Genomic DNA, 26,148 nt, shown 5'->3' on the forward strand with positions numbered 1-26,148 from the left:
TTCTATTTTATAAGTCTGAGATTATAATTCGCCAAAGCTGCTTTATATTTAAAAAGTCTATTGTTTAGTGTTGTTTTGGTCGATTTAAGTTGTAACATAATCCACTTGCAGAATGTGTAAAAGGACACACATACAGTAGATCCAACCGTAAAGCAAAAAAAATGAAAGCATGGCTTTTGGAAATGAAAAACGTACAAGGCAAGCAGTCCAGCCAAGAATTCCTGGATTAGATTATGTGTAAAATTACACACAGTTTTATAGCCATGTTGCACCTTAAAGGCAATGAATGCACCTTGGGAAATCGGCAATTAGAATCTGAGAGAAGAAAAGAAAACAATAAGGCTTGGAATTACAGGAAATAAGCATGGGAAAACCCTGAAGAGGTTGTAACGAGAGAAGCGAATACAATAAGTGAAGTGAACCAAGTGGATAATGGCTTTAGACCCTTAAAATGCAATAGGAACTATGAGTAAACCACAAAGCATATGGCGTTGTTACCATAGTGCATTTCAGAAAAAAGTACATGTACAGTATTTATTATTATATGAATGTTCCACTTGAAGCTGGACTGTTACTGTGTTATTGACATTTTCTTGTACTTATGTACTAAAATGTCTTCATGTACGTGTAGGTTTGTTTGGTCTTAATGATTTTGTGTTGTCTTGTATTAATTTGTATTGTTTTATAAAGCATCCTGGTCCTGAAGGAACATTGTTTTGTTTCAGTGTATACTATGTTTTTATATATATATATATATATATATATATATATATATATATATATATATATATATATATATATATATATATATAAAATGGCAATAAAGTTACTTTATCTGACTAAAGAATGCAGGCAGCCTTAAAAAAAAAAGTGCATGTAAATGAGTGTACGTGCATGCATTCAGAAATAATCCTCAAATTATACATCGGCATACCAGTGCTCTAAACCAGTCTTTAAACCAGGATCAGCTCAGAATCCACTATACACAAACACATGCACTGAAACCTGAATGCCATTTCTATCTATCTGTCTATCTATCTATCTATCTATCTATCTATCTATCTATCTATCTATCTATCTATCTATCTATCTATCTATCTATCTATCTATCTATCCATCTGTCTGTCTGTCTGTCTGTCTGGCTGTCTGGTTGTCTGGCTGGCTGTCTGGCTGGCTGTCTGTCTGGCTGGCTGGCTGTCTGTCTGCAAAGATGTACGTATTTCACTCTTAAAAAATATATATATTTTTTTATTTCAATTTTATTTTTATTTTTAGTATATACAAATATTTATAGCAACTGAATTCACAATTATGCAATTCCAAAAAAAAAAATATATATATATATATATATATATATATATATATATATATATATATATATATATATATATATATATATATATATATATTTCTTTAGTCAATACTGTGACACCAAAACTTTGATAAAATTATTAAATCCTTTTTTTTTGTAAAAAGAAAAAGAGAGTGAGAGAAGAAATAACACCAATCTAAGCTTCTATTAAAATAATTATTTGAAAATCTTTTTATTAATTATTTGACCAAATATGCATTATGCACACACACACACACACACACACACACACACACACACACATACACACACACACACACACACACACACACATATACTGTATATCCATAATTTTCATATTAAGACTTTATTAAGTATCTAATGAAAAAGTATTACAGCACACAGCATACCTGACCCAAATGAAACAAACGAATGAATGACTAATCTGCATAAACCCTTGTACAGTTCTAAGTTTAGTATTCTGAAATTAAATTGCTTCTGAATGCCTTTCTCCTTTACAGGCTGATCTTATAGATGTTTCTCACTTTCAGAGTGATTTTCCCCGACATCCCCAGTCTGGTTAATTCTTGTTGAAGCTGGCAAAAGAATGGGAAAAATAAGACATTGAAAAGCTTCTTTTTTTCATAAATTTCACTGCAGTTTTCAACGTTTATTTAACAAATATTACCTTACAGGTTTATTATCAGTAGACAAAATCCAATTTGAAGGACATTAATTGGATAATATAACCTTTACTGTATAAAGGAGAGAATATAACCTCAGTTCTTAGGACATTAATAACCTTTATAGGAGAACAGTTACTCACTTGAATCAATACCCGGGTTTTAATCTGTGAGTCCGGCAAGTTTCCTCGCACATTTATTTTCATTTGCAGTCCAATTACAGCATCTGTGATTAAAGTATAGAATCAGAACCACATTGTCACCTCACCTATGATAGTTTTTAAATCTTTTAAATAAATTTGTTTAAATTATGAATAAAACAATAAGAAGAAGATGAAATAGTATTACAGAATGAACATAATCATATTTGTCACTACATTGTTACTGAATCTTAACTACTTATTAAAACTGCAATTTTCTGAGTTGAAAGGTGAAACTAACCTGGAGTGGACACTGCAAGAGTAAAAGAAAAACGATATTGAGAACATGTGCAACTTCATCTTCAGTGTCAGCATAAAGTCGATGGTCTGATTTAATAGCAGGTTTGGTCATTCATAACTACACGACTAATAGATTATTAGTAATATTCTTATAAATAATTAATATATATTCATTCATTTCATATTGTTCTTATTCATTTCTAATTGTTTGACAGAATAGAGATGAACTCACCGCTGTAGCAGAAGAAAGGGAAACTGGAGAAGCAGTTTTCATCAGTCCATTTGCCGGTTGAATCCATAGCGATGCAGTGCTGATTTCCGAATTGTCCATAGGAATACAAACCATTATCAGGTTCTGCTATTATATGTGGTTGAAACTCTGGTCTCCAAAATGTAAAAGTTGAGTTGCTTTGATCTGACCATAACCGGTTCCTATAAAGACCTATCCATACTTCAAAGCCCTGTGTGATGTTCAGTATCTGCTGAAGCTCGGTTTCGTTCCTCACGCTGGCCAGGTCTGTGTGCTTTGCTCTACAGTATCTCTGTGCTTCTTCCCAGGTCATTCCCTCGGAAATCCATACGTATGTGTTGTTTGTGCCTAAAGTAGTGAACAATGTAATAGTTAGATCTTGGAAACTTATGGTTGGTAACAAGAATAATGTATAATGTATGTTTTGTTAAGTATATGAAACAGTGGTTACACATGTTAGGACTCTTTCCATGTCATAATTATTTGGTAAATGTAAGGTTGTAAAATGCAGCTAAATGATATGGACAAAAGTATTGGCATGCTGACTCTTTCAGTCAAATGTGGTTCTTCACTTCTTCAATCTGGAAGTCTTTGGATGTGGTAGCATTTAATTGAACTCTCAACCCTATTGAACTCCTTTGGAATGAAGAATGTTGACTGTTGAATGTTGACTGTTAACACCCTTATGGCTAAATGAGCACAAATCTCTGCAAGCACACTCTAAATTCTAGTGCAACAACTTCCCAGAAGAATGGCCATTTACTGTATATAACAGCAAATGGAGCCTAATGTGGCCACAAACTTTTCCCTATTTGGAGTGGACTATTATGTTTAACTATTGTAATTCTTTTTTGTAAAGAACAGTGCTCGAATTGAGGGGAGACTGGGGGGATCCGGGACCCCTCATAAGGCATTAGGGACCCCCATGACAAGTAGAAAATAGACTTATGGGGTCCCCAAGATTTTTGTAGTAAAAAATATATGAATTACACACCTGATTAAATTCAAGCTGTTACGATATGGTCAATTTCGTGAAATAATTCATGTGACATTAGCATGTTTATTTAAGAAGTTGTCATGTTTATTTAAAATGCAAATACCCCTCATAAAAATGAGGGGTGATTTCTGACTTTCTGACAATATTTATTTACTCCATGTGAGGGGTTTTGTATTCAAGATAAATGACAAATTTTTCATTATTACTAGGCCCAGTTCTATAAAATCAATTTTCACATTAACCCTGGCAAAAAACCTGATAAAAAACATGAACAATGTGCAATCAGAAGTAATGTTGCTAAAAGTCATAAAATGTTCTGGAACCAATATCTAGCATGATCGAGAGCAAATATTCTCTATTCTTGCTGTCTATTGACAAACCATTTTTGGCTTGACTTGTAATCCACTCATTTATCATCGAAATAATAAAAGAAAAAATCAATAGGAGAAAAAGAATTTTCTACACTTACCATTAAAGCACACAAATCCCTGTTTTTTAATACATGGCTGATCGAACCATTCTCCCGTCTTGTACATGGAAACGCAAAGTTCTTTTCCATCATTGTTATTGGGTTCATGGTACCATCCTCTGAACTCTTTCTCACCCTCCTTATAGAAATTATCATCATCAAGAGACCACCTCCAGTCATCCTGATTATCATAGAGTCCAATCCAGGCTAAAGCGGAATTGCTGTCTTTTACTGTGTCGAAGAGGCTGTTCATTTTATCCATGTTATCAATGGTAGCCAGGTCAGTGTAATACTCTCTGCAGTATCTCTGGGCTTCAGTCCACGTCTTATTTTCATTGACGAACTGATAATTGTGGGAGATTGATGCTGTTGCTATGAAGTGCAGCAAATCTATGAATTAGACTTTACAGTTAAATAATAAAAGATATACTATTAATATGAAGCTAAAAACTACTCACAAATGTAGCAAACGAATGGAAATGCTTGAACACAGTCTTCATCTGTCCATTTCCCAGATTTAGTGTAAACAGCAGTACAGTATTTAACCTGTCCATAATTATCAGGTTTCCCTGGATACCAGTTGCTGAAAGAAGAGTCGCTCTTATCTGACCAAAACATTGTACTGTACAAGCCAATCCACACGCTGCCAGCATAATTATAATTAAATAATAAGGATCTTATTTTCTGGTTTTCGGTCTCATTCCTCACACTGATCAGGTCTGTGAAATGATCTCGGCAGTATCTCTGAGCTTCAGTCCAATTCAGGTACTGATTAACAAAGACATGTCTTTCACCGGCATAAGTCCTCGCTAAAATAGACAGTTGTATTATGGAAAGGGTGCTGAACATATTCCTTTTAAAAGCTTGTTTCTACTGTAGGAAATGTACGACTGATGTACTTACCATCAAAGCATATAAATGCCATTTGGGTATAACACGAAGCTCCCCACCAGATTGCATCCAAACTTGAAAAGTATACACACAAGCTATTTCCAAACCAATTCCTCTGTTTGTATTGAAACCAGTTTCTAAAGCTTCGTTCTTCCTCCTTGTAGAAAAGATCATCCTCCAGAGACCATTTCCAGCTATTCAAATCATCATACAGTCCAATCCAGGCTAGACCAGAATAGGTGCCATATACTGTGTCAAGCAGCTTCCCCATGTCTGCCATGGTATTAATGGTGGCCAGGTCAGTGTAGTTCTCTCTGCAGTAACTCTGCGCTTCAGTCCATATCTTACTGTCAGGAACAAAATGATACTGATGCTTGCATGATGACCCTGCACAGTATTCTTAGAAGAAAAAAGCATAATTATTATAGTTCTTGCAACGTTAAATAAATTTGGAGTATATACATGTGCTAATTATCATTAACATAAAACAGGTACCCAAGAAAACACATGACATTCAGGCACAATCCTAAACAACTTATAAAAACATTTTTGGACAAACTGAACTGTTGAATGATAATGAAATCCTTTTGTTTATATGTGCAACTTGATATACAGTACATTAAAAAAAGATTAACACCAGGCTGGACGGGGATCATCAGTGAGCTCGAGCTGGGACACTCTAGGACATTTGCAGAGTTGTCCCTAAGCCACTTATGTGTTGTCTTAGCTGCATGATTAGGCGTGTTGTCATGTAGGAAGGTAACTCAGTGTCAGAGGTACTGAACACTGTTGAACAGATTTTTATTACGAAAATTTCAGTATTTTGCTTCATTCAGCTTTCGCTTAACCCTGATCAGCTACCAAGTCCCTGCTGCAGAACCCCCCCACCAGCATGATTCTACCACCACTATGCTTCACTTTTGGGATGTTTGTTTGTGTGATGAGGGGGAGCCTGGTTTCTGCATTAAAACATTTTTTAGTATTATGTTTTTACGTTTGTCATTATAATCAATTCGAGCTATTGTATCAGGCTGCAACATAACAAAATAGAAAAAGGTGAAGGGGTCTGAATACTTTCTGAATGTGTGTATATGCAGTATATATATATATATATATATATATATATATATATATATATATATATATATATATATATATATATATATAGTTATAGCTGTCAAATTTTCGCTTTATTGATGCAACACACATTTATTCACAATGCCCTTTCTTAACTTAGATTGAAAGAAATAGTAATATTTTTTGTTACTAAACAATGTTTAACTCATGGGTAAATGGGTCAGTGGCACCCTGGGGCAGATAGAGTTAAGTGCCTTGCTCAAGGACCCAACAGTGAAAGCTTGTGGCATAAACACAAATAAAATCTGTTGTTATTTTCATCAAAAAATGATTTTATTATCATTATTATTATTGACTGGTATTCTTACAGCTGAGCAGACTGCATAATATAAACTACTGACTGGCTGGTGTTTCCTATGTGTGCAAAATAAAGATCTAATGCCAATTTGGCCATTCATGGATATTTATGGAGAAGACATGGAGACTTGATGTAAGAGACACAGAAAACATGAACTTACTGTTATAGCAGATGAAAGGGAGCGTTGCTAAGCAATCTTCATCTGTCCACTGCCCTGAATCTTCAAGTGATACAGCTGTACATTGCTGAATGCCATGTTTCCAATCGTCATATAAACCATTGTCTGGTTGTTCAAGAATATAAGGGGTGGCTTGTCTCCAGTTTTCATATGTAGAACCATGCTGGTCTGACCACAGCCTGGTCCTGTATAAGCCGATCCAAGCCTGAGAGCTCAATACGAGGTTGAGGATTTTATTATTATCTGCTTGATTTCTCACACTGGCCAGGTCTTTGTGATATTGCCTGCAGTAATGCTGAGCTTGTGCCCAGTTCATATTCTGATTAACCCAGATGTAATCGTTTGTTCCATTTCTTCCTGTAATAGAGGAATGTTGTGCTGAATAGAACAGGGTAACATCTATAAAAGTTAGTTCATTCATGATATATTCTCACCATTATAGCAAACAAAAGTCATATAATTGTTACAGTCTCCATCAGCCCATGTCCCATCAGACTGTATAAAAACACACAGCTCTTTTCCATTGTAGTTATTGGGTTCCTGGTACCACCCCCTGTACAGTTTCTCTCCTTCCTTGTAGAAACTATCATCATCCAGAGACCATCTCCAGCTGTCCAAATCATCATACAGTCCAATCCATGCCAAACCTGAATAGCTAGCATTTACTGTTTTAAGTAGTGTGTTCATTTCCTCCATGTTATTAATGGTAGCCAGGTCAGTGTTATTCCCTCGGCAGTAACTTTGTGCATCCAGCCAGGTTTTACTTTTATTTACAAAGTGGTACACATGGGTAGATGCTGATGACGATTCTAGAAAAAAAAAAAAGTCAAGTATTTTCCTCTTTGTTGGAAAATGTGCTATTATATAAATAATTTGCATTCATTGTGTTCAAATGTAAACAACAGAAATCTACTCACTACTGTAGCAAAGGAATGGGATCGTCTGATTACAGTTTTCATCTGTCCATTTCCCACTATCGGAATCAATAAATGACACCGCAGTACAATATTCACTCTGTCCATAATTATCTGGTTGTCCTATTTTCCAGTTGCTGAAAGTAGAGTTGCTTTTATCTGACCAAGACCTGGTTCTGTACAGGCCGATCCAAACAATGTTATAATATGAAAAATAATTAGACAATAATGATCTTATGTTCTGGTTCTCATTTTCGTTCCTCACGCTAGCCAGATCTGTGTAATGTTCTCTGCAGAATCTCTGAGCTTCAGTCCAGGTCATGTACTGATTAACCACGACGTACTTCTCACTGGTGGTTCTGCTTTCTGAAAGACATTTAATTGTAATGTTTAACAACTGAAGATCGGGTACTACATCAGTCAGATTTTTTATAATAAATATCAGAGATGGGATTTAATGAAGTTACTTTGTTACTGCAATTAGGTAGATTTTCTTTCTTTTTTCTTTATTTCACTATTTATTTTTTGACAACTTTTTTCTTTCTAATTAACGTGGATGAGACAGAGGGAGTCAGTGATGTAAACATGACTGAGAACAGAGACATTTCTGATCACCATCATCTTTTCTCTGCTTGTGTTCTATATAGTGGATGTTCCTGGATACATTCATTAGGTAACAAAATGTTATATCCTTTTATATCAATATATTAATATGATGTGAGGTTCAGTTACCAGCGTGACATTAAAACAGGTAATAATAATGACTATGTCACTTAAGTACATGTCAGAACCCAAACATCTTTACTTTAACTTGAGTAAAAAAGTGTAGTCAGTACTTTAACTTTTACTAGAGTCTCTAAAACATAAGTATCTGTACTTCTACTTGAGTGAAGAATGTGTATATTTTTGCCATCTCTGAAAAATATACACGTATCAGCCATAACATTAAAAGCACCGTTAGGTGACATGAATAGCATTAATTATCTTGTTAGACCAAGTTACACTCCTTCTGGGCTACTGAACTCACAATATCATCCAGCAGGATAATATTCCCCATTCCACTGCAAAAAACATGACAGAAATTTCAAGGTTTCGATCTCCAAATTCCTCAGTCTGATCAAGCGCCTGTAACAAAAGTCCAATCTACATCGCAGCTTGCAGGACTCAAGGTTTTGGTGCCAGACACCACAGCATACCTTCAGGAATCTTAAAACGTCCAGGTCTTAGACCATTTAGTTGTTTAAGTGGCACAACGGTGAACTACACAATATCAGGCAGATGGTTTTAATGTTATGGTTGATCAGTGTATCTTCCTGTCTGCTGTACTCACCATCAAAACAGACGAAAGGAAGCACCTGAGAGCAGTCATTCTCCTGCCATGCTCCGTTAAAACTTAAAAAGATTGCACATAATTTGTTTTCATCCCATTTCCCTGGTTTCTGTATAAACCAGTTTCTGAAGCATTTCTCTTCATCTCCCTGGTAAAAAGCATCATCATCATTATTATCATCATCCAGAGACCATTTCCAGCTTGTCCGATCATCATAAAGTCCAATCCAGGTTTGCTTGCTGCTCCTGATGTCTGTTGATTTAATAAGGGCCAGCTCTTCTTCAGCATTATCAACACTGGCTAAGTCAACATAATTCTCTCGGCAGTATCTCTGTGCTTCAGCCCACGTTTTATACTCGTCGATGAAGTGATAGTGGCGAGAGAGACAGAACCTGGAGGTGCAAAACCCTGGAGACACAATGGCAGATTTGCATTCTATATACAATTTGAAAGATACAGTATGCATCTATAATACAATAGCATCATGTAGAGGTATAAGTGCTTGGAAGTGTATTTTTCTCCATTCTCTTTATTATACACACTACGGTAGAGATCTTTATAACTGAGGCCGATGCGATTTACATCTGGATGCGATGCAATACGATTAAACCCTATTGCAATGCAGTGCAGACCGATTTCGATCCAGCACAATTTGATTCAATGGAAAATACATCATATAATACAGATAGGTTGCTTTTCTTTCCTTGCTGGAGACAGACAGCAAATCATAAATAAATAAACTGAAGTGCCTTCTGACTTCTAATGCAAGGCTCTTCACAAACAAGCCATTTAAAAAAAAAGACTCAATAAAAGCAGTTATTTTCCTGTTCAGATGCAGCTCTACCTCTGCCATGTTAATCTGTATCCTATGAGACTTTCAGGACACGCCTCAGCCTCTATAGTGTTGTGATACGTAATATTCACGTAGCGGCTGAGAAAACGCGCTCGAGAAACAGCTTAGCGAGAAGAAATCGATCTACATATTAAATATTGGTTAGAAATTGTCACTTTCTTAATAATTAAAGTATAGAATGTATATAATTAACTAATAATTATATATACTTTCTTTTGCAAATAACTTTCTTTCAGCTTCTCCCATTAGGGGGCGCCACAGCGGATCCTCCGCACGTTTGATTTGGCACATGTTTTACGCTGGATGCCCTTTCTTACGCAACCCTCCCCAATTTATCCGGGCTTGGGACCGGCACTGAGAGTGGCTGGGGTTGGTTCCCTGACCGGGAAACGAACCCGGGTCGCAGCGGTGAGAGCGCTGCATCTTAACCACTAGACCACCAGGGGACCATACTTTCTTTTGCAAATATGATGCAAATATGTTCAAAACAATGCAACGCCACCTTGTATCTGATGCACACATCAACACACACCAATGCAAATCTGTGAATCTTAACATCCCAACTCTATAAGTGGGAAGTAAAGAAGTACAAATACTTCGATACTGTACTTAAGTAGATTTCGGTATTAGTACTTTACTTCAATGTTTATTTTTCAGACAATTTCGCTTTCATTACATTTTTTACACAAATATCTGTACTTTCAACTTCTTACATTGTCAAACCAATTTTGCAATTTTCATCAAACAACCTATTTCTTGTCATTGTGCGGCGTTTTCAGCTTTCGTGTATCATTTCCTGTCTATCACGCACCACAGATGTAGGCTAGCCTACGAAGCTAACAACAAACAAGCAAGACAAAAAACAAAACAAAGTCTAGGGTAAACGTGGATGAGACAGAGGGAGGCAGTGATGTAAACATGACTGAGAACAGAGACATTTCTTATCACCTGATCATCATTGTGTGTTCTTTATGGTGGACTGACTAAAACCAGATACACCATATTGCCAAAGTGTGCCAAAGTGTGTATGTGCCTAATCCAAATTTGCACTTAGAAGTCCCTCCACTCTTCTAAAAAGATGTTTCACCAGATTTTGGAGTGTGCTTGTGGACATTTGTGTTTATCAGCCACAAGAGTATTGTGTAAGGGTATTGGGTATTGTATTGTCTCCCCATGTAGGGAGAGGACTCCTGGTGTGCAGTGTTCCAATTCATTCCAAAGGTACTCAGTAGGGCTGAGATCAGAGCTTTGTAGCAGGCCGCTCAAGATCATTCTTTACAAACCATGTAAACCAGATCTCGCTTTGTGCATAGAGGCATTGCCATGCCTAGCGCTATAGAAATAAACTTGACTTTTTAAAACATATTTTTGTTGTTTCATATGACTGTTTTTGTCCGGTATCGGCAGTGAATCATTGCATTTGCTGTTTAAGTAAATGAAAGAGTGAACCGGCATACAGGTATTCCTAATAAAGTGGATGGTGACTGTATTTGAGAATCATTGATGAAGTAATTATACTGATGTTCCACCATGGTACACAGATTTATATTTCTGTATGTATGTATGTATGTATGTACATTTTAGCTCACTGACCTAAATGCAGCAACAGATGAATCATGGCTCTGAAAAAAATACAGAAAAAAGAATTGGTTAATAGACATATGGATGCAGATATATACGCCATGTGATATTGTAATAGATATGGTGAATATTTCACACAAAAAAATAGTATATTTAAATAAAATAAACTGGATAATTTAAAATTAGGAAGCAAACAGCAACAAATTCTTTGTATTATACAGGTAGTCGTCAACTTACGACCACGATTTCGACCGACAGACCGGTCGTAACACGATTTGGTCGCAAGTGGAGTAGGCTACGACAGTTCGGCATTATTACAGTACTGTGAAATGATGCCGGAAGCTGGTACGAACTGTCGTACGCCGCGGCTAGCGATTGTGGTCGTAAAGTCGAATGGTCGTAAGTTGCATAGGTCGTAAGTCGAAGACTACCTGTATACATTTTGCTCTTAATTGTAGTTTTTCTTAAAGTATTACTAGCATCATTGATAGAAATATTCACTGCATGGTATATGTTGTATAGATTCAGATGGCAATGGTAGGTCAGTGGATAAAGTGCTGGATTACTAATTGGAAGGTTTGGGGTTCAAGCCATAGTATCACTCTTGGGCCCTTGAGCAAGGCACTTAACACTCTGTGCTCCAGGGGGCGCTGTATCATGTCGACCCCAGATTTCAAAACAAGCTGGGATATGCAAAGAAAAAAGTTTTACTGTGCTATAATGCATATGTGACAAATAAAGGCATTACTATTCAGTGTTATTTTGTTGTGGTTTGTGCTGTTGAGCTTGTAAACACAAAAACTATAGGCTATTATCTAAGGTACAGCAAATCTGACAGCCAAGTTCTTATGAAATAAGAGTAAGTATTGATACACATGGTAACACATGCTTGACATAGATTATTCAACATAGCCATATCGGTAAAAATGGTACAAATGTAGTGTCCTTTAAAAAATATATATACCTTACAGTTGTGCCTTTTGCCATGTCCTCTCCTTTCCTTTCCAACAATCGAGAGCATCGCCCGAATAAAACTGAATAACATATTCGTAAGAAGCCTGGATAAGTTTCAGGGGATGTGGGAGGGATCTGGTGGGTGGTGGACAGACTGGTTCTTCATCTTTGCAACACTATCATCACAATAAAAGATGCCAAGTAAGAAGAAAGTATTCTATGATCATTGAAGTATTAAAAAAGTAAAGTCCAAATATCTTATACTACAAAAATGGAAATTTTAAAACATTTATAACAGAGAAGTATTTTAGTATTGAAACAAACATTTGAATGTCTGAAGAGAGAGTCATAAGGATGGTAATCAACAGTGGCCTGATTTTACTGGATTAACTGTACTTATACAGGGTTTCTGCAGGGTCTTAAATTTGTTGTTCTACGTCTTAAATCATTTTAAACAATCCGTAATTTTCCGGTGTCCATGTAACACTACCTCTAATGTTTATCAAACTGCTGCTACAGCACTTTAGAAATGTATATTTTAGTTTCTTTCATGTTGTAGTTCTTTCCTTCACTAAACTTTCTTTCGGCTTCTCCTGTCAGGGGGCGCCACAGCGGATCCTCCGCACGTTTGATTTGGCACATGTTTTTACGCTGGATGCCCTTCCTAACGGAACCCTCCCCATCCGGGCTTGGGACCGGCACTAAGAGTGGCTAGGGATGGTTCCCTGACCGGGGATCGAACCTGGGTCGCAGCGGTGAGAGCGCTGCATCTTAACCACTAGACCACCAGCACTAGCAAAATGGCTGAGATTTTCTGTGAAGGGTTTTTGCAAACACATATAAAACCCCAATGGCTGTTCCAACTGAACATGAAATGTAAATAAAAGTAAAATGTAATGATTCACAAATCTCCTAAATCCATATTCTATTTATACATTTTAATGTACCATTTTGAGGAAACATTAAGGTTATTTTGAATTAGTTGGCTGTCAACAGGTCAACAGGAAACTGAGGAAACCATTTGCTGAAATTTTGGGAAAGAAAAGTTGTCCTATATGTGTCAGATATAGGATTCCAGCTGCTCAACAGTTCTGGGTGTTCTTTGTTGTATTTTTCATTTCATGATCCGTGAAATGTTTTCAAATGGTGAAAGGTCTAAACTGCAGGCAAGCCAGTTCAGCACCTCTACTCTCCTACTACAAAGTCATGCTACTGGAATAGATGCAGTATGCAGTTAGCATTTTCCTGTTTAAATATGATTTGATGGATCCTTTGATGGATTTAATAGATCATTGATGGATCCTTTCCAAATGTGCAAGCTGCTCATTCCACAGGTACTCATGCAATCCCATACAATCACAGATACTGCTTTTTTAACTAAGCGCTGATAACAAGCCAGATAGTCCCTCTATAGTCTGGAGGAGATGGTGTCCATGGTTTTCAAGAGGAAATTTACATTTTGATTCGTCTGACCACAGAACAGTTTTCCACTTCCTCAGTACATTTTAGATGAGCTTTGGCCCAGAGAGGATGGCAGCATTTCTGGGTCATATTGACGCATGCCTTCTTCTTTGCATAATACAGATTTAACCTGCATTTGTAAATGACATGGCATTTTGTGAACTGTGTTCACTGCTAATGATTTCAGGAAGTTTTAATGAGCCTATGCAGGGATCTCCATAACAGAATAATGACTGTTTTAAATGCAGTAGTGCTTGAGAACCCGAAGATCCCAAAGACCTGAAGGACCCGAATATCACCGGCATCCAATATTGATTTTAATAGTTGGTACATTTGTTATACTTCTTGAACATGTCCACAGTGGTATGGTATGGTTGGCTATTGATTCAAAGCCAAAAATCATAATCCATTGCACTATGTCACATGATCATTGCACCGGATTTACGTTCACAGAAAATAAGTGGCAGTAAATGTCTCACCTTGCAGTGCATTGGTTGTCTTGTATTAGTCCTCCGCTAATGTTTTTGATAATTGTATTCGATGTCTCATGCTCAGTTAATGGTTTCCTTGTTGCTTTGTGGCACAGGCAGTCCCCTCTAGTCAGGTTACTGATTAGCTTATTCCCTTTGTGTCATTTAATGCTGGGAGGCACTCAACCCATTTTTCTCTCAAGAGCAGCAACTAGGTCACTGGCACCTGGTGACTGAGTTTCATTCGGAAGGTGTGCTTGACTCTTGTCTTTTTTCCTTGTTGTAGTGTCTTTGATGGAGGTTTCTATGCTGCCCTCCTTGGACTAGTGCTAGCTGTACTTCTTGTTCACAATCTTGCTGTTTGTTAGAAGATGGCCAAGGCATGATTAGGAAAGAAAAACACTCCAGACACTATGCCAGGTCTATGGAGAAACCTGAAGGACTGTGCTTGTGCAAGCACATGATAATTCTCTTCTTTCTTACCTCTTTCACAAAGCATGGGTGGGTTGCCTTGACCTGTGAAGAGAGTTATGTGTCACATCTACACATGTGTACACATGGATGGAGGTTACGTACAAAAGCCACCTGCTCTATTTCCACATTGAAATGGAAAAAAAATCTATTCATATTCGTTACGTTTTTTTCAGCAATTTTTTGTTTATTGTTATCCAGCATGATCTATTTATTTCCATGTGTGTATCATATTTCACAAGCCTAAAAATACATTATATATGGTTGTAAATGGTCTATATAGCTGAATCATGCTAGTATCATAAAAAATGTCCACATTACTTTAGTTTAATGATGAAAATAAAAAAAAATAAAGAGACCCTGGATGTGAACATGACTTCTTGAACTGGTGGGCTGTGCATTTCACACCTAGGGCATCAGTGGTCTCTTAATACCATCATTATGATGGCACGGCTATAGAAACCATCACTATGATAGAGAAACGCAGTATAACAGAGCGCTGCATTACAGACAGGTATGGCATACAGAAAGAATGAATGCCATTACTAAAGCTATAAACCCAATAACCACAATTTAACAAGTCTCCTTTCACTGCAGCCACAACTGCACCATCCGCATCTCCAGCAGAAGCATCGATATTTACCTCACAAAATGACCATGGGATTTCCAACATTTTTGTAAATCAAATTCTGAGGATTTAAAATTAAGGCAAATTTTATAGGAAGGAAAATTAAAAGTATTTTTAAAAACAGTTTTAATGTGTTTTGGCCAACCATTTTCCTCACAATGTCCTTTTTCTTCAGCTTTTCTCCAAAAGTAAGAAGATCAGACTTTACTCTAGGTTGTGGGTGGGTCTTCTCTCCAGCTCTAACAAACCTGGTGGTCTTTAGCCTTTGTTGGCATTAATGGCTATGACTAAACTCTCAGCAACTGCCTTAAGCACTTGGTCGTGGTGCCATCGATAACGCCCGTCTCCAAGGCCTTTTGGGGAGCTGCTAAGGACATGTTCTAGGAATTCCTTCCTGAACAAAGGGGACAGGAAGGTGTCTCGCTTTTACCCCAGAGGTGGAGGTTTGCAGGTCTCTGTAAGACATCATAGATGGTTTGGACTAAGAACCTGATTCAATGGAAATCTGCTTTCCAGATATCAGCCCAGGTGATCTTACGTTGCCGTACATTTACCCATCTAGGCCAAGCTCCTTGCTGTCCCCATTGAACCATCTGGCTCTTACTTCCTCAACACCTGCCCACACTTCCTGCTGAACAAGATGTTGACGTTCTTTACCTTCAGCATTGTCAATTCTCACACCAGAGAAGTAGCCAAAGCCTGCACGAGATGTTGTCCAGGACAGGATACTATGCTGATAAATCCAGGACATAAATTTCCCTGGAAGACCTAATACATATTCATGGACAAAAACATAATAAAACATAAGTCAGTGGTTCAGTTAGAGAAGTTTATTCTGACTTTAGGCCAGCAGAGAAGACCTTGCTAGCCGCCACCACTTGAACTTATGACTCACAACATTTTTGCTGACTTTATTTTTCGCTGACTTTCCAGCAAGCCTTCCTTGGCCCTGATAGTGCTTTGTTCCAAGACAAATCTTGCGACTCGTGGCAGTCGTGTTAATTGACGAGCCCCCGAAGCATGGCTGAACAGCGAGATTATGGATGCTCATTTTCCCCTTCGCTGCTTCTCAAGTCTGCCAATGGATGGCTACAGGGCCTTTATTTATCGCATCAGACATTACATTACAGCAGGACACTGCTAAATAGCAATAACAGCGCCGCAGTACCGTGCCTGTTCAGTAATAAATGATAAACAGGGAATGATATATTATTATAATTATTAAGCTGATTATTGATGTGTGACATTTGGGCAGCTGGTACACAGGAAATGAAATGCACTGATGATTAATTCGAAATAAAGTATTATGGTCTGAATTTTGAAAGGGTGATGGAGTGCTGTCATTTGGGAAAATATTAAAGAGTGTTGTTTTTTTTTTAATGAATAGAGAAGAAACAATCTCATTAAACCAACATAGACATAATTATCATCCTATAAAAATGATCCTCTTGGCCACAACCATTGCTGAAAATGAGCAACATTGGCGGTGGCTATATTAACAGAGCAGGCAAAAAGTGCTAGCTCAGTATCTTCATGATCATGTCAGAGATCTTTCCTGAAGCCTTGAGACATAGCAGGGAAAGTATGAGCTACAGTTACATCAGAACCCATACATCATTTCTATGGGTACCCTGCTATATAATGCAACCTAAGCATAATATTCAGATGTATAAACCGAAACTTGACATTAATAAAGAATTTATGAATCTCTATACAGACCTTTATTGTGTAGTTTATCTCAGAGCTGCGTACCCATTCCATTCTCACAAACTGCTAATGTTGCCTGGTGGAAATTGAGAAGGAAACATGCAAAATACACCATGAAACCAGATACATCAGATGGGTGTTGCAGATGGTTATAAACAAAGGTATAATTTAGCGAAATTCCCACCAGAAATTATTATTAAAAGGTATGGATGATGTTTCATTTTGTTTTTTCACAGCTTTTATTGTTTTTATTATTATTATTATTATTATTATTATTATTATCCTGAAAAAAAATCCCTATTTAATAATAATTATAATTATTATTATTATTACATTTGATTATTATATTACATTAATAAACGTATTATTTAATTAAATTATGCTAAATAAAAATAAATAGTCCACTGTTTAAAGTGTAAATAAAAATAAAATGCAATGATTTGCAAATCTCATAAACCAGTATTTTATTCACAAAAGAACATAAAAAACATATCAAATTGAGGAAATGTACCATTTTAAGAAGAAAAACAGTCATTTTGAATTTATTAGCTGCAACACATCTCAAAAAAAAAAAAAAAGACTAAGTGTTACTTACTGTTGAGTAGCTAGAATCCTTAATCGGGTAATGGAACAACGTTCCTCTTGTTAAAAGAAGGGAAACTGCTACACAGTGCAGCTACCAAATTCAAAGTGACAATTTTTTCCTAAAGATTTTTCTAATATGATGAAAAATACGAGTTTATGAGGTTTTTAATTAACTTTTTTTGCATTTCTTTTTTTTTTTTTTTTAAGTGTGTATTAAGTTAAATTATAAAAAAATCACAGGCATGGTAAAAATCTTATCTAAAAAATCAATCTGTAAAAATAAAGACAATCTGACATAATTACAAACATGGATATAACAAAAAAAAAATGATGAAGATTAAATTCATTATGTAAATAATTGAAGGTCACTCTAAATACCAAGGACACTGTGCAGATAATTTCTTCTAATGCATTTGAAATTCCTGGATTGCTTGCTACTTCAGGAAATCACACAGAAGAAAACCTTTTACATAAAATAAGTGACTAATTTCTCACAACAGCCTTGAAAAAAAATATATTACACACTACATTAAATATACAGTTGTAATGCAGAGTTTGGATAAATTCAGCATGTAAAGATTATACTTAACTCCCGCTATCTTTCCACTACTTTGTAGTTAATTAGGCGGCATATGTGACAGGGAATAATTAGCAACCAGTGACATGGCAGCTTAACTGAATCAAAATGAGTTCAGGCTCAGCAAGCATGAATAACTTTCTTTTTGTCATTTTACGGAAACAGAATGAAAACATTTAGACAGGCTTAGTATTTCTTGCCATGTGGAATCAAGCATGAAGCGATCTTACTTGGTTATGTTCTGACTGAAGGATTTCGTTGTCATGTCATTGTGGCCTGAATGCTACATTAACTCCTATAATTTTTTTTCTTTTTTCTACACTTAATAATGAATTAAAAAGAAAACCAACATACAGAAGATAACAAAATTTGGAAGAATGCAGTGCAGCTAAACAATGAACCTATGAAAGGTGAAAGTTAGCTAGGTTTTAGGATCGCTAATACCTGCTAACTTGACTACAAACAGTTGAATTTTTTATTTCTTCTCCTTTGTTTGGTTTTGTTTTGTTGACTAGCTAAGCAAAACTAGCCAGTGTGGTTTTGCATGCTAGTTAATTATGTTTTAGCTTATTATCTTACGTAGCCAGGCAATACATGTTTTAATAATTATATAATCACTTAACATTCCCCAAGACTGATCACCTGACACAATAAAGAAGCTTTGGCATTTATGATTTATGACAGAGTATCCTCAAGACAGCAACCTTTGAGATGACAAGTACAATGGTGTTGATTGTTGTACTTTTTCAATATGATGATTGAACCGATTAGATGAAAGAGCTGGATAGATGAAACCACTTTTGCGTCAAAGTCTTTGTGTGAAATTCTGCCTGGTTAATACAGGAATCTTGTAACCAATATTTTAATGAGTAATAATAGGCATTTATTGGAGAACCTGCAAAATCGCATGGATTTCAGGGAACGTTATTAGTATGAAAATGCGTGGAGCTTCTGTGGTGACCCATTAATTGTATAAATTATATGAGGTTAACCACTGAAAGAGTTCTTTGTGTGCAAAAATAAAAATGGAATCATTTACTAAGCCTTTTAGCTTTAGAGGTTCTTTGCTGTTTAATTGTGGTAACCAGTTTTGCATGTGACTAGAAACTTGTGGGTAGTGCAGAAAACCTTCAACCAAACTAGTATAATAATCATGTAGTTGAATATATATATGTCCAACATCAAGATCAAGCGCTGAAATTTAAGGCCATGGAGACATACAGCTTAGTAAAAGTTTGTCAGTATGAACACCACAATCTTCATATCAGCATTGAAACATACAGAGGACTATTATGTATAGAAGACTATATAGACAAATGTTTGTGGACACCGGACCATTAGATTCATATGTGCTTATCAAACATCCTATTCCACATTTAGTCCCCTCCACTCTTTTGGGAAGATGTTTCACCAGATTTTAGAATGTGCTTTGTGTTCTTTCAGCAACAAGGACATTAGTAAAGGCAGGTGCTGATGTAGGTGAGGTGAGGAGGCCTGGGATGTAATTGGTGTTCATGGGTATTTAGTGGACAGCTTGTGAAATTCCATAGATTTCTGAGAATTTCATCATTATCAATTGATTGCGTCATGAAATCATGGGCCCTTATGAGAATACCCAATGTGACCAATGAAACAACTCCAACTCAGTTTGGTCCAAAGTACAGATAAGTGCATCAATGTAAGCTCTTGAGAAAAAAATCATCAACTCAGTATTTCATTTAGAAAAATGAGTCGAAGAAGCCACTGAAGATTATCATGAATATTAATATACGAGTCTTTTAGGGCGGAATTTTACAGTTCCATTACATAGTGTACATTTCCATAGACTAGCGTGCCAAGAAGTCAGTTTAAATGATCAGAAGAGAAATCTCAACAATCACAGATGCTGCTTTTGGATCATATTTGATGCAAGCGTCTGGGTCTTGCCATGCCCTGGCTCTCTGAATTGTCCATCTGTTCTATTTTATTATTCATCCTCTGTGGCAACCGATTGCGGAAATTGCTTTCATACAATTCCACAAAGGATTCGTCTATACTCGGAATGATTTGCGAGGCTATTCTTCTTCTTCTTTATCCTGATTACAGACACTCCAGTTTCTTTCAAGGTTTTAGATTCGAGAAGGCCCTCTCGACGAACTTTTGATTAGATGGTAATGAAACAAACGGGGGGATGACGAATGAATAGGTGTCTTGTTAGAGACTGTGTGAATTAAATAGGAAACACCAGCCTGGATGCATAAAGAGAGCAAATCAAAGATGGTGAAATGATGTGTGAATAAGTATTCTTTCACTAATAAGCCATCATGGTTTCATTTCTTATCAGTGGACAAAGAAAACCGTCTATTTGAGACTCTTTCCAATCACAATCAAGTGTCTGCATTTGGCCGTTAATGAGAGATCAATCATATGTAATGCGATTTTATTACAAAATAATGCTTCTTATTTGACTTTTTGCATAGGGACTCTATATTCTAACATCAGAGTATGCTGCTAGCAGAGGTGGAAAGAGTAATAAAATTTTCTACTCATGCAAAAGTACTGTTTATTCTTAAAAAGAAAAAATGGAGAACTTCTGTTTACATTTTTGTATCTGTGATTGTTGATTTTTCAATAAAAAGAATTGGGGGAAAAAAAATTTTATAATGAAAAACTATCCGTTTAAAAAAAAAAAACAACACTTCTTCAAACAAAACATACTTCTGTAAAAGCTCAATTACAGATTTTAAAACCTACTTTAAAAAGTAAAAGTACATTAAAAAATGACTCAATTACAGTAATGCAAGCAAATGTATTTTGTTACTTTACAACTTTGAGTAAAAGTAAAAAGCAGCTTATTTTAAATATATAATTGTTTTGCGAGTTTTGTGGAGGGTGGGGTTGGGAATTCTAGTGTATTTAAAACAGGTGGAGGTCCCAGGTGGAGGTGGAGAAGAGTGATAGCAGGAGTGATTTGTGATAGAAGGGTATTTGCGGGAGTAAAAGGGAAAGTTTATAGGACTGTGGTGAGACCTGTGATGTTGTATGGTTTAGAGACAGTGGCACTGACTAAAAGACAGGAGGTGGAGCTGGAGGTAGCAGAGCTGAAGATGTTGAGGTTTTCGTTGGGAGTGACGACACTGGACAGGATTAGAAATGAGTTTATTAGAGGGACAGTGCATGTAGGACGTTTTGTAGACAAGGTGAGGGAGGCGAGATTGAGATGGTTTGGACATGTTCAGAGAAGGATCATGGGGTATATCAGTAGATGAATGCTGAGGATGGAGCTACCAGGAAGGAGGAAAAGAGGAAGACCAATGAGAAGGTTTATGGATGTGGTGAGGGAAGACATGCAGGTAGTTGGGTTGAAAGAGGCAGATGTAGAGGACAGGGGGGTATGGAGACGGATGATCCACTTTGGCGACCCCTAATGGGAGAAGCTGAAATATGAAGAAAAGATATAAGATCCAAGTTTGATTGATACTATTGATGATTCTGCCATGATTGAAAGCTAGTATGTTTGCTATTAGGTTAGCAGAAAAGAACGCAAGTGCAGGTTGTGAGGTGTTTAATAATCGTGGCAATCATAAAAGTATGAGATTCAAAATCAAGGTTGTGGTGCAGGTAATGATTCAAAAGACAGCATTAACTAGGGCAGACAAGGGCAAGTTGAGAAAACCAGAAACAAGATAAAAAAAAAAAAAAAAAACAGGATAACTAACGATATTCACTGGCTTGGTAACGACTGGGGAAAAGGGCGTATACTTCATAAAGTAAGTGTGAACTAAAGGTCTTATATTTTACACACATGCTGTATCTTGGGAGCTGTAGTTTAATGTTGATTTCAGTGTAGATGACATTGACAATGTTATATATAGATATTTTTTTAAACTGTTCATTTTTGACAGCGTTATGAAACCGAATAAGGAATTTGATCAGATTAGATAGAATTGCAGAAGGAAGAAGACGTGAGAAAGGCTGGTGTGCCATATCCCAAGCATGTGATTTATTTATCGACTGAGACCGTATCTCTCCGTCTCTCCAAATAAGATGATATCAGGAATGGCTTAATCTGGTATCCAGGCACAATGTTTAGTCCCCTTGGGAGGTTCAAGCTGTCAAGTCTCATTGTTGTAGGAGAGGAGAGGCGTTCAGGCCACATTTATCGAGGTGGGGAAAAAAGATAGCATGAGGGTGAGGAATAATGAAAAGGAAGTAATGGGTCAAGTAGGGGAAATGAAAGGATTGCAGAGATAAAATTGAAGTGCAAAAATAAAGAGTGAGAGAAAATAAAAGGGTGAGTGACAGACGGTTAGGAAGAGAGAGAACAGAGTAAATGAGTTAATGCCAGAGGGAGTGTTGTATGGATAAGGCATGCCTCGAGGGCTGCTCCAGGCCTTCTGTGATCAGTATCTGCACACACACGCTTTCATGCAAAAATACGTACCTTTTCTATTTATTACTTCACCGCTTCATGGCACTAAAACGTTAATATATACCATACGTTGGGACATCATCCATCATAGACTATTAGATAATATCTTTTATTAAGATTGAGGATGCAAATTGGCATGCAGAAACTTCCTGAAGTCTATTAAGTATACAGTAGATGTAATAGAAATAAAAATAAATGTTTTAGAAATTGAATCATAATTCAAATGAAATGTCCTGGTACTGATCTGGGGTATTTAGTGGACAGCTTGTGGACTCCAATCGATTCCAAGGAATTTAACAGGTATCCCTTGAATGCATCATGGCATCATGAGAATACATGAAATTCCCATTGTGACTCATTTACTTCTATAACTAAATCTGTTCAAAAACTTGGTTTTGTTTTGCATTCAATTGATGAGCTTTCTTTCTTTAAATCTTTCTTTATCTTTTTTCTTTATTTTGCTGATGATAATACTATAAGACAAGGCAAATGGTAGGGTGGTCAAAATTGTGTAAACACACTAAACATAATAGACTAAATACAAAAGTATTGGGGCACCTGACTGTTTTGATATCTCTGTTACCCCTAATTTGGAGGCACAAAATTGTATAGGATGCCTTCAGATGATTCCTTCACTTGAACTAAGAGAACCAAACCTGTTCCTACCTGACCATTTCCAATTCCTGTGCACAAAGCCAGCTCCATGAAGATATAAGTGGGAGGGGAATGAGCGGTAAGGTTGAGTTCATTTTGTTCCTTTAATCCGTTAATCACCTGCATAGCGTATGCAGGAGTCACATGGCAAAAGACTCCATTCGACTCAATTCTGTTTCCTGTGTAATGCCCTGCATTACCTATATAACAGTCTGAAAATGAAGATTTGAGAGGTGAACAACTCAATTCTGTTTCCTATACATAATCTTCATAGAGTTTGCGATCCTTTGCTCATGCGCGTCCAGTAGAAAATGAACGAATCACTTTTTGAGATGACTCGTTCTTCTGAGTCACATTAAAGACTCATTCAAAATGAACTAACTGTTCATGACCCACACTACGGAACACCTTTGGGATGAATTGGAACACTGAGGCCTCCTTGTCAGTGGCTAAAATTAGCTTTATAATTGTAGCATTTCTCAGACACCTTTATCCAGCAGGCAAGGGTCGAGGACTTGTTTAAGGGCAGATTAGTGGTGTTGGGATTTGAACTCAGAACCTTCCAATTAAAAGTCCAACATCTTAAACACTGAGCTACGACTTGAGCATAAATCTCCACACACGCTTCTATCTTCCCATAAAATTGGCTGGATATTATAACAGCAAATGGGGACTAAATGTAAAATTGGATGTTCAGAAAGCACCTATATAGCACCTATACAATGTGTCTCCATTATAGTGTAAAATGTCCCATATAGTGTATATAGTGTAGTGTCTACTTATGCACACATTTCTCTATACCAGAAACGACACTATTTATGCCTTTTTTCAAGTATATATATTGAATATATAAAACGAGTGGATTAGAATGTACCAGATTCACAGCTTCATTAATTTTACTGTCAGAACGTGGCCTTTCGGAGTTTACCAGAAGAAATGGGTTTCATGCATGGAAAATAAATGTGTAGGGGGAAGAAAAAAATCAATGCGCAGTTCTCACATTATTCAAGGTTGTGGAAATGGATGTGGCTGGGAAACATATGCGAAGATGCCTGAGTGAGCAGAAACCTAAGATGAAGGAAAAAATAAAATGGGATGAAACACTGCTCTGTTGAGTCATGTTGCTTTATCAGATATTGATTAATTAAGTAATGGGTGTAAATGAAAAAATGTTGGCAAGTATTAAAGCGAGGAAAAAAAAACCTTTATGAAGTTCTACTGACCTGCCGAGCTTGAAAGTATGTGAACCCGCCAGAAGTAGAAGCGTAGACAAACCCAGTTAAGCAAATGAGACGAAAAACTTATAGTATATTATATTGGTCATATATTTATTGAGGGAATATTATTTCCGAATATGACAGATATGTAAGTTGCAAAACTAAGTCAATCTCTAGGTGTTGTCAAATAGGGGTGTAACAGTACACAAAATTCATGGTACCTCGGGTTTTGACATTAACAGTTTACATTTTTAGAACAATTTTAAATAAAATGCCTGCTTGTATAAATGACATAAAATAATATTTTATAATATTTTATTAAAAAATGAAAATTGTAGGTCATTTATGGAGACATTTAGACTATTCTAAAGGTCACAAACTTTCAAGCTTACCACTTGTTTGTATTTTTAAGTGCTTTCTAGCCAATATCAGTCACAAGGACTAATGCTGTTTATACATCACAAAACTCCATGTCATCTGCACACAATAAAAGCTTTTTGGCAGTCTTGTAAAAATGAAAAACTAGGCCAGAAGCTCACACTGTGATGTTTGTTTTCTTCTTCAGGAACAGTAACTCGGGTTTCAAACCACACCCAGGTAACAAACTGAATACCAAATGTAGTTCTACAACATACATTCAGGTTTCAGATAACAGAGCTGGCCAGCGATCCAATACGGAAACTTTAAACTATTTAACAGATCAGATAGATAGATAGATAGATAGATAGATAGATAGATAGATAGATAGATAGATAGATAGATAGATAGATAGATAGAGCAGGGAAGGTTAAGGGCCTTTCTCAAGGGCCCAACTATGGCAGATGGTGGATTTAAAGGTATATAGCACTGGTTCAGGTTATGAAGATCAACAAACACAATCTGTGTTCCAAATTGGGGCCAGATTTAAGAAAACTGATCCAAATCAGTGAAGAAATGTTTTTAGTTACTACTACCTCAATCTATGTTATAATCTGCTTTATCTATCGTTTTCCAGTTTTACATACTACAACTTAATTTGTTTTCTAACAATTGTCTAAAATATACTGTATATCTACAGTATCTAATCAGACTTTTGAACTTTTTCACATTCTAGACATTGTATTCTAATTTACAAGGTTGAATTTAATTAGCCTCAATGGTTCATTTAACAACAAAAAAACATTGTATGCCATTAACCGCCGCTTGCCTAAGCTTAGTACAGGAGCCGGGACACTTTCATTTCTCCCATCAGGGACACATTTTCATTAACACAATATGATGGAATTGTTGAAAGTATTTGGGAGTAATTATTAGTATTGATTCATTAGTAATGAAGATATTATTTTATAAAAATTTGACTTTATCAAATTTGATTTGAACCAAATGAGTCAGTTTAACAATGACTGAGGACCCCAACATTACTATTCAAAACACTTATGACCTTATTAGAGAAACTATGGCTTTCATCAAAACATCAACTAATAAAATATCTGGTGCTTATTGCTTCGATATAGTTCTGGAAGTTCATGCTGGTCCACTCACTAAAACACTTGTTTTTTTCTGTATATGTAGGTGACTCTTTCGGGGACCAGAACTCCTATAGGTTCTTCAAATCACCCTTTGAGGACCAGAACTTTTATAGGCTTTTCAAGTGTCCATTCGGGGACCAAAATGTCTAACGGTACTTCAAGTGACACTTTG

General features: G+C 36.4%; 1 protein-coding gene across 6 annotated transcripts; it reads right to left on the reverse strand.

The window, feature by feature from the left end:
* Positions 1-1,505: 1,505 nt before the first annotated feature.
* On the reverse strand, positions 1,506-24,338 carry LOC124397585 (C-type mannose receptor 2-like). Of its 6 annotated transcripts, XM_046867133.1 has the most exons (18): positions 24,252-24,338; positions 17,037-17,100; positions 15,856-16,085; positions 14,702-14,759; positions 14,228-14,575; positions 12,298-12,463; positions 11,346-11,374; positions 8,900-9,307; positions 7,573-7,935; positions 7,090-7,464; positions 6,638-7,012; positions 5,055-5,441; positions 4,610-4,960; positions 4,152-4,523; positions 2,668-3,033; positions 2,437-2,448; positions 2,139-2,221; positions 1,508-1,908 (listed from the first exon to the last, which is right to left on the reverse strand). In XM_046867133.1, exons 6-18 carry the CDS (start codon positions 12,318-12,320, stop codon positions 1,828-1,830), a joined length of 3,225 nt encoding a protein of 1,074 aa, XP_046723089.1. In that variant the 5' UTR covers positions 12,321-12,463; positions 14,228-14,575; positions 14,702-14,759; positions 15,856-16,085; positions 17,037-17,100; positions 24,252-24,338; the 3' UTR covers positions 1,508-1,827. The 6 variants fall into 6 exon arrangements, with proteins under 6 accessions (XP_046723093.1, XP_046723094.1, XP_046723089.1 ...); XM_046867132.1 differs by lacking the exons at positions 17,037-17,100; positions 24,252-24,338 and having other exon boundaries at positions 15,856-16,258; XM_046867137.1 differs by lacking the exons at positions 2,437-2,448; positions 17,037-17,100; positions 24,252-24,338 and having other exon boundaries at positions 1,506-1,908; positions 15,856-16,258.
* Positions 24,339-26,148: the final 1,810 nt, after the last annotated feature.

This window comes from Silurus meridionalis, chromosome 15 (assembly GCF_014805685.1).
Source record: "Silurus meridionalis isolate SWU-2019-XX chromosome 15, ASM1480568v1, whole genome shotgun sequence".
In the NCBI taxonomy this organism is placed as follows: domain Eukaryota; kingdom Metazoa; phylum Chordata; class Actinopteri; order Siluriformes; family Siluridae; genus Silurus; species Silurus meridionalis.

Bases quoted from the DNA above. Each gene is read 5' to 3' on its own strand.
- LOC124397585 (XM_046867133.1), bottom strand. From the start codon at position 12,320: ATGGCAAAAGGCACAACTGTAAG. The intron at 4,524-4,609 runs GTGAGTAGTTTT...TGCACTTCATAG, and splicing joins TCCATTCGTTTGCTACATTT to CAACAGCATCAATCTCCCAC. The intron at 1,909-2,138 runs GTGAGTAACTGT...TTCTTTTGCCAG, and splicing joins AAACCCGGGTATTGATTCAA to CTTCAACAAGAATTAACCAG.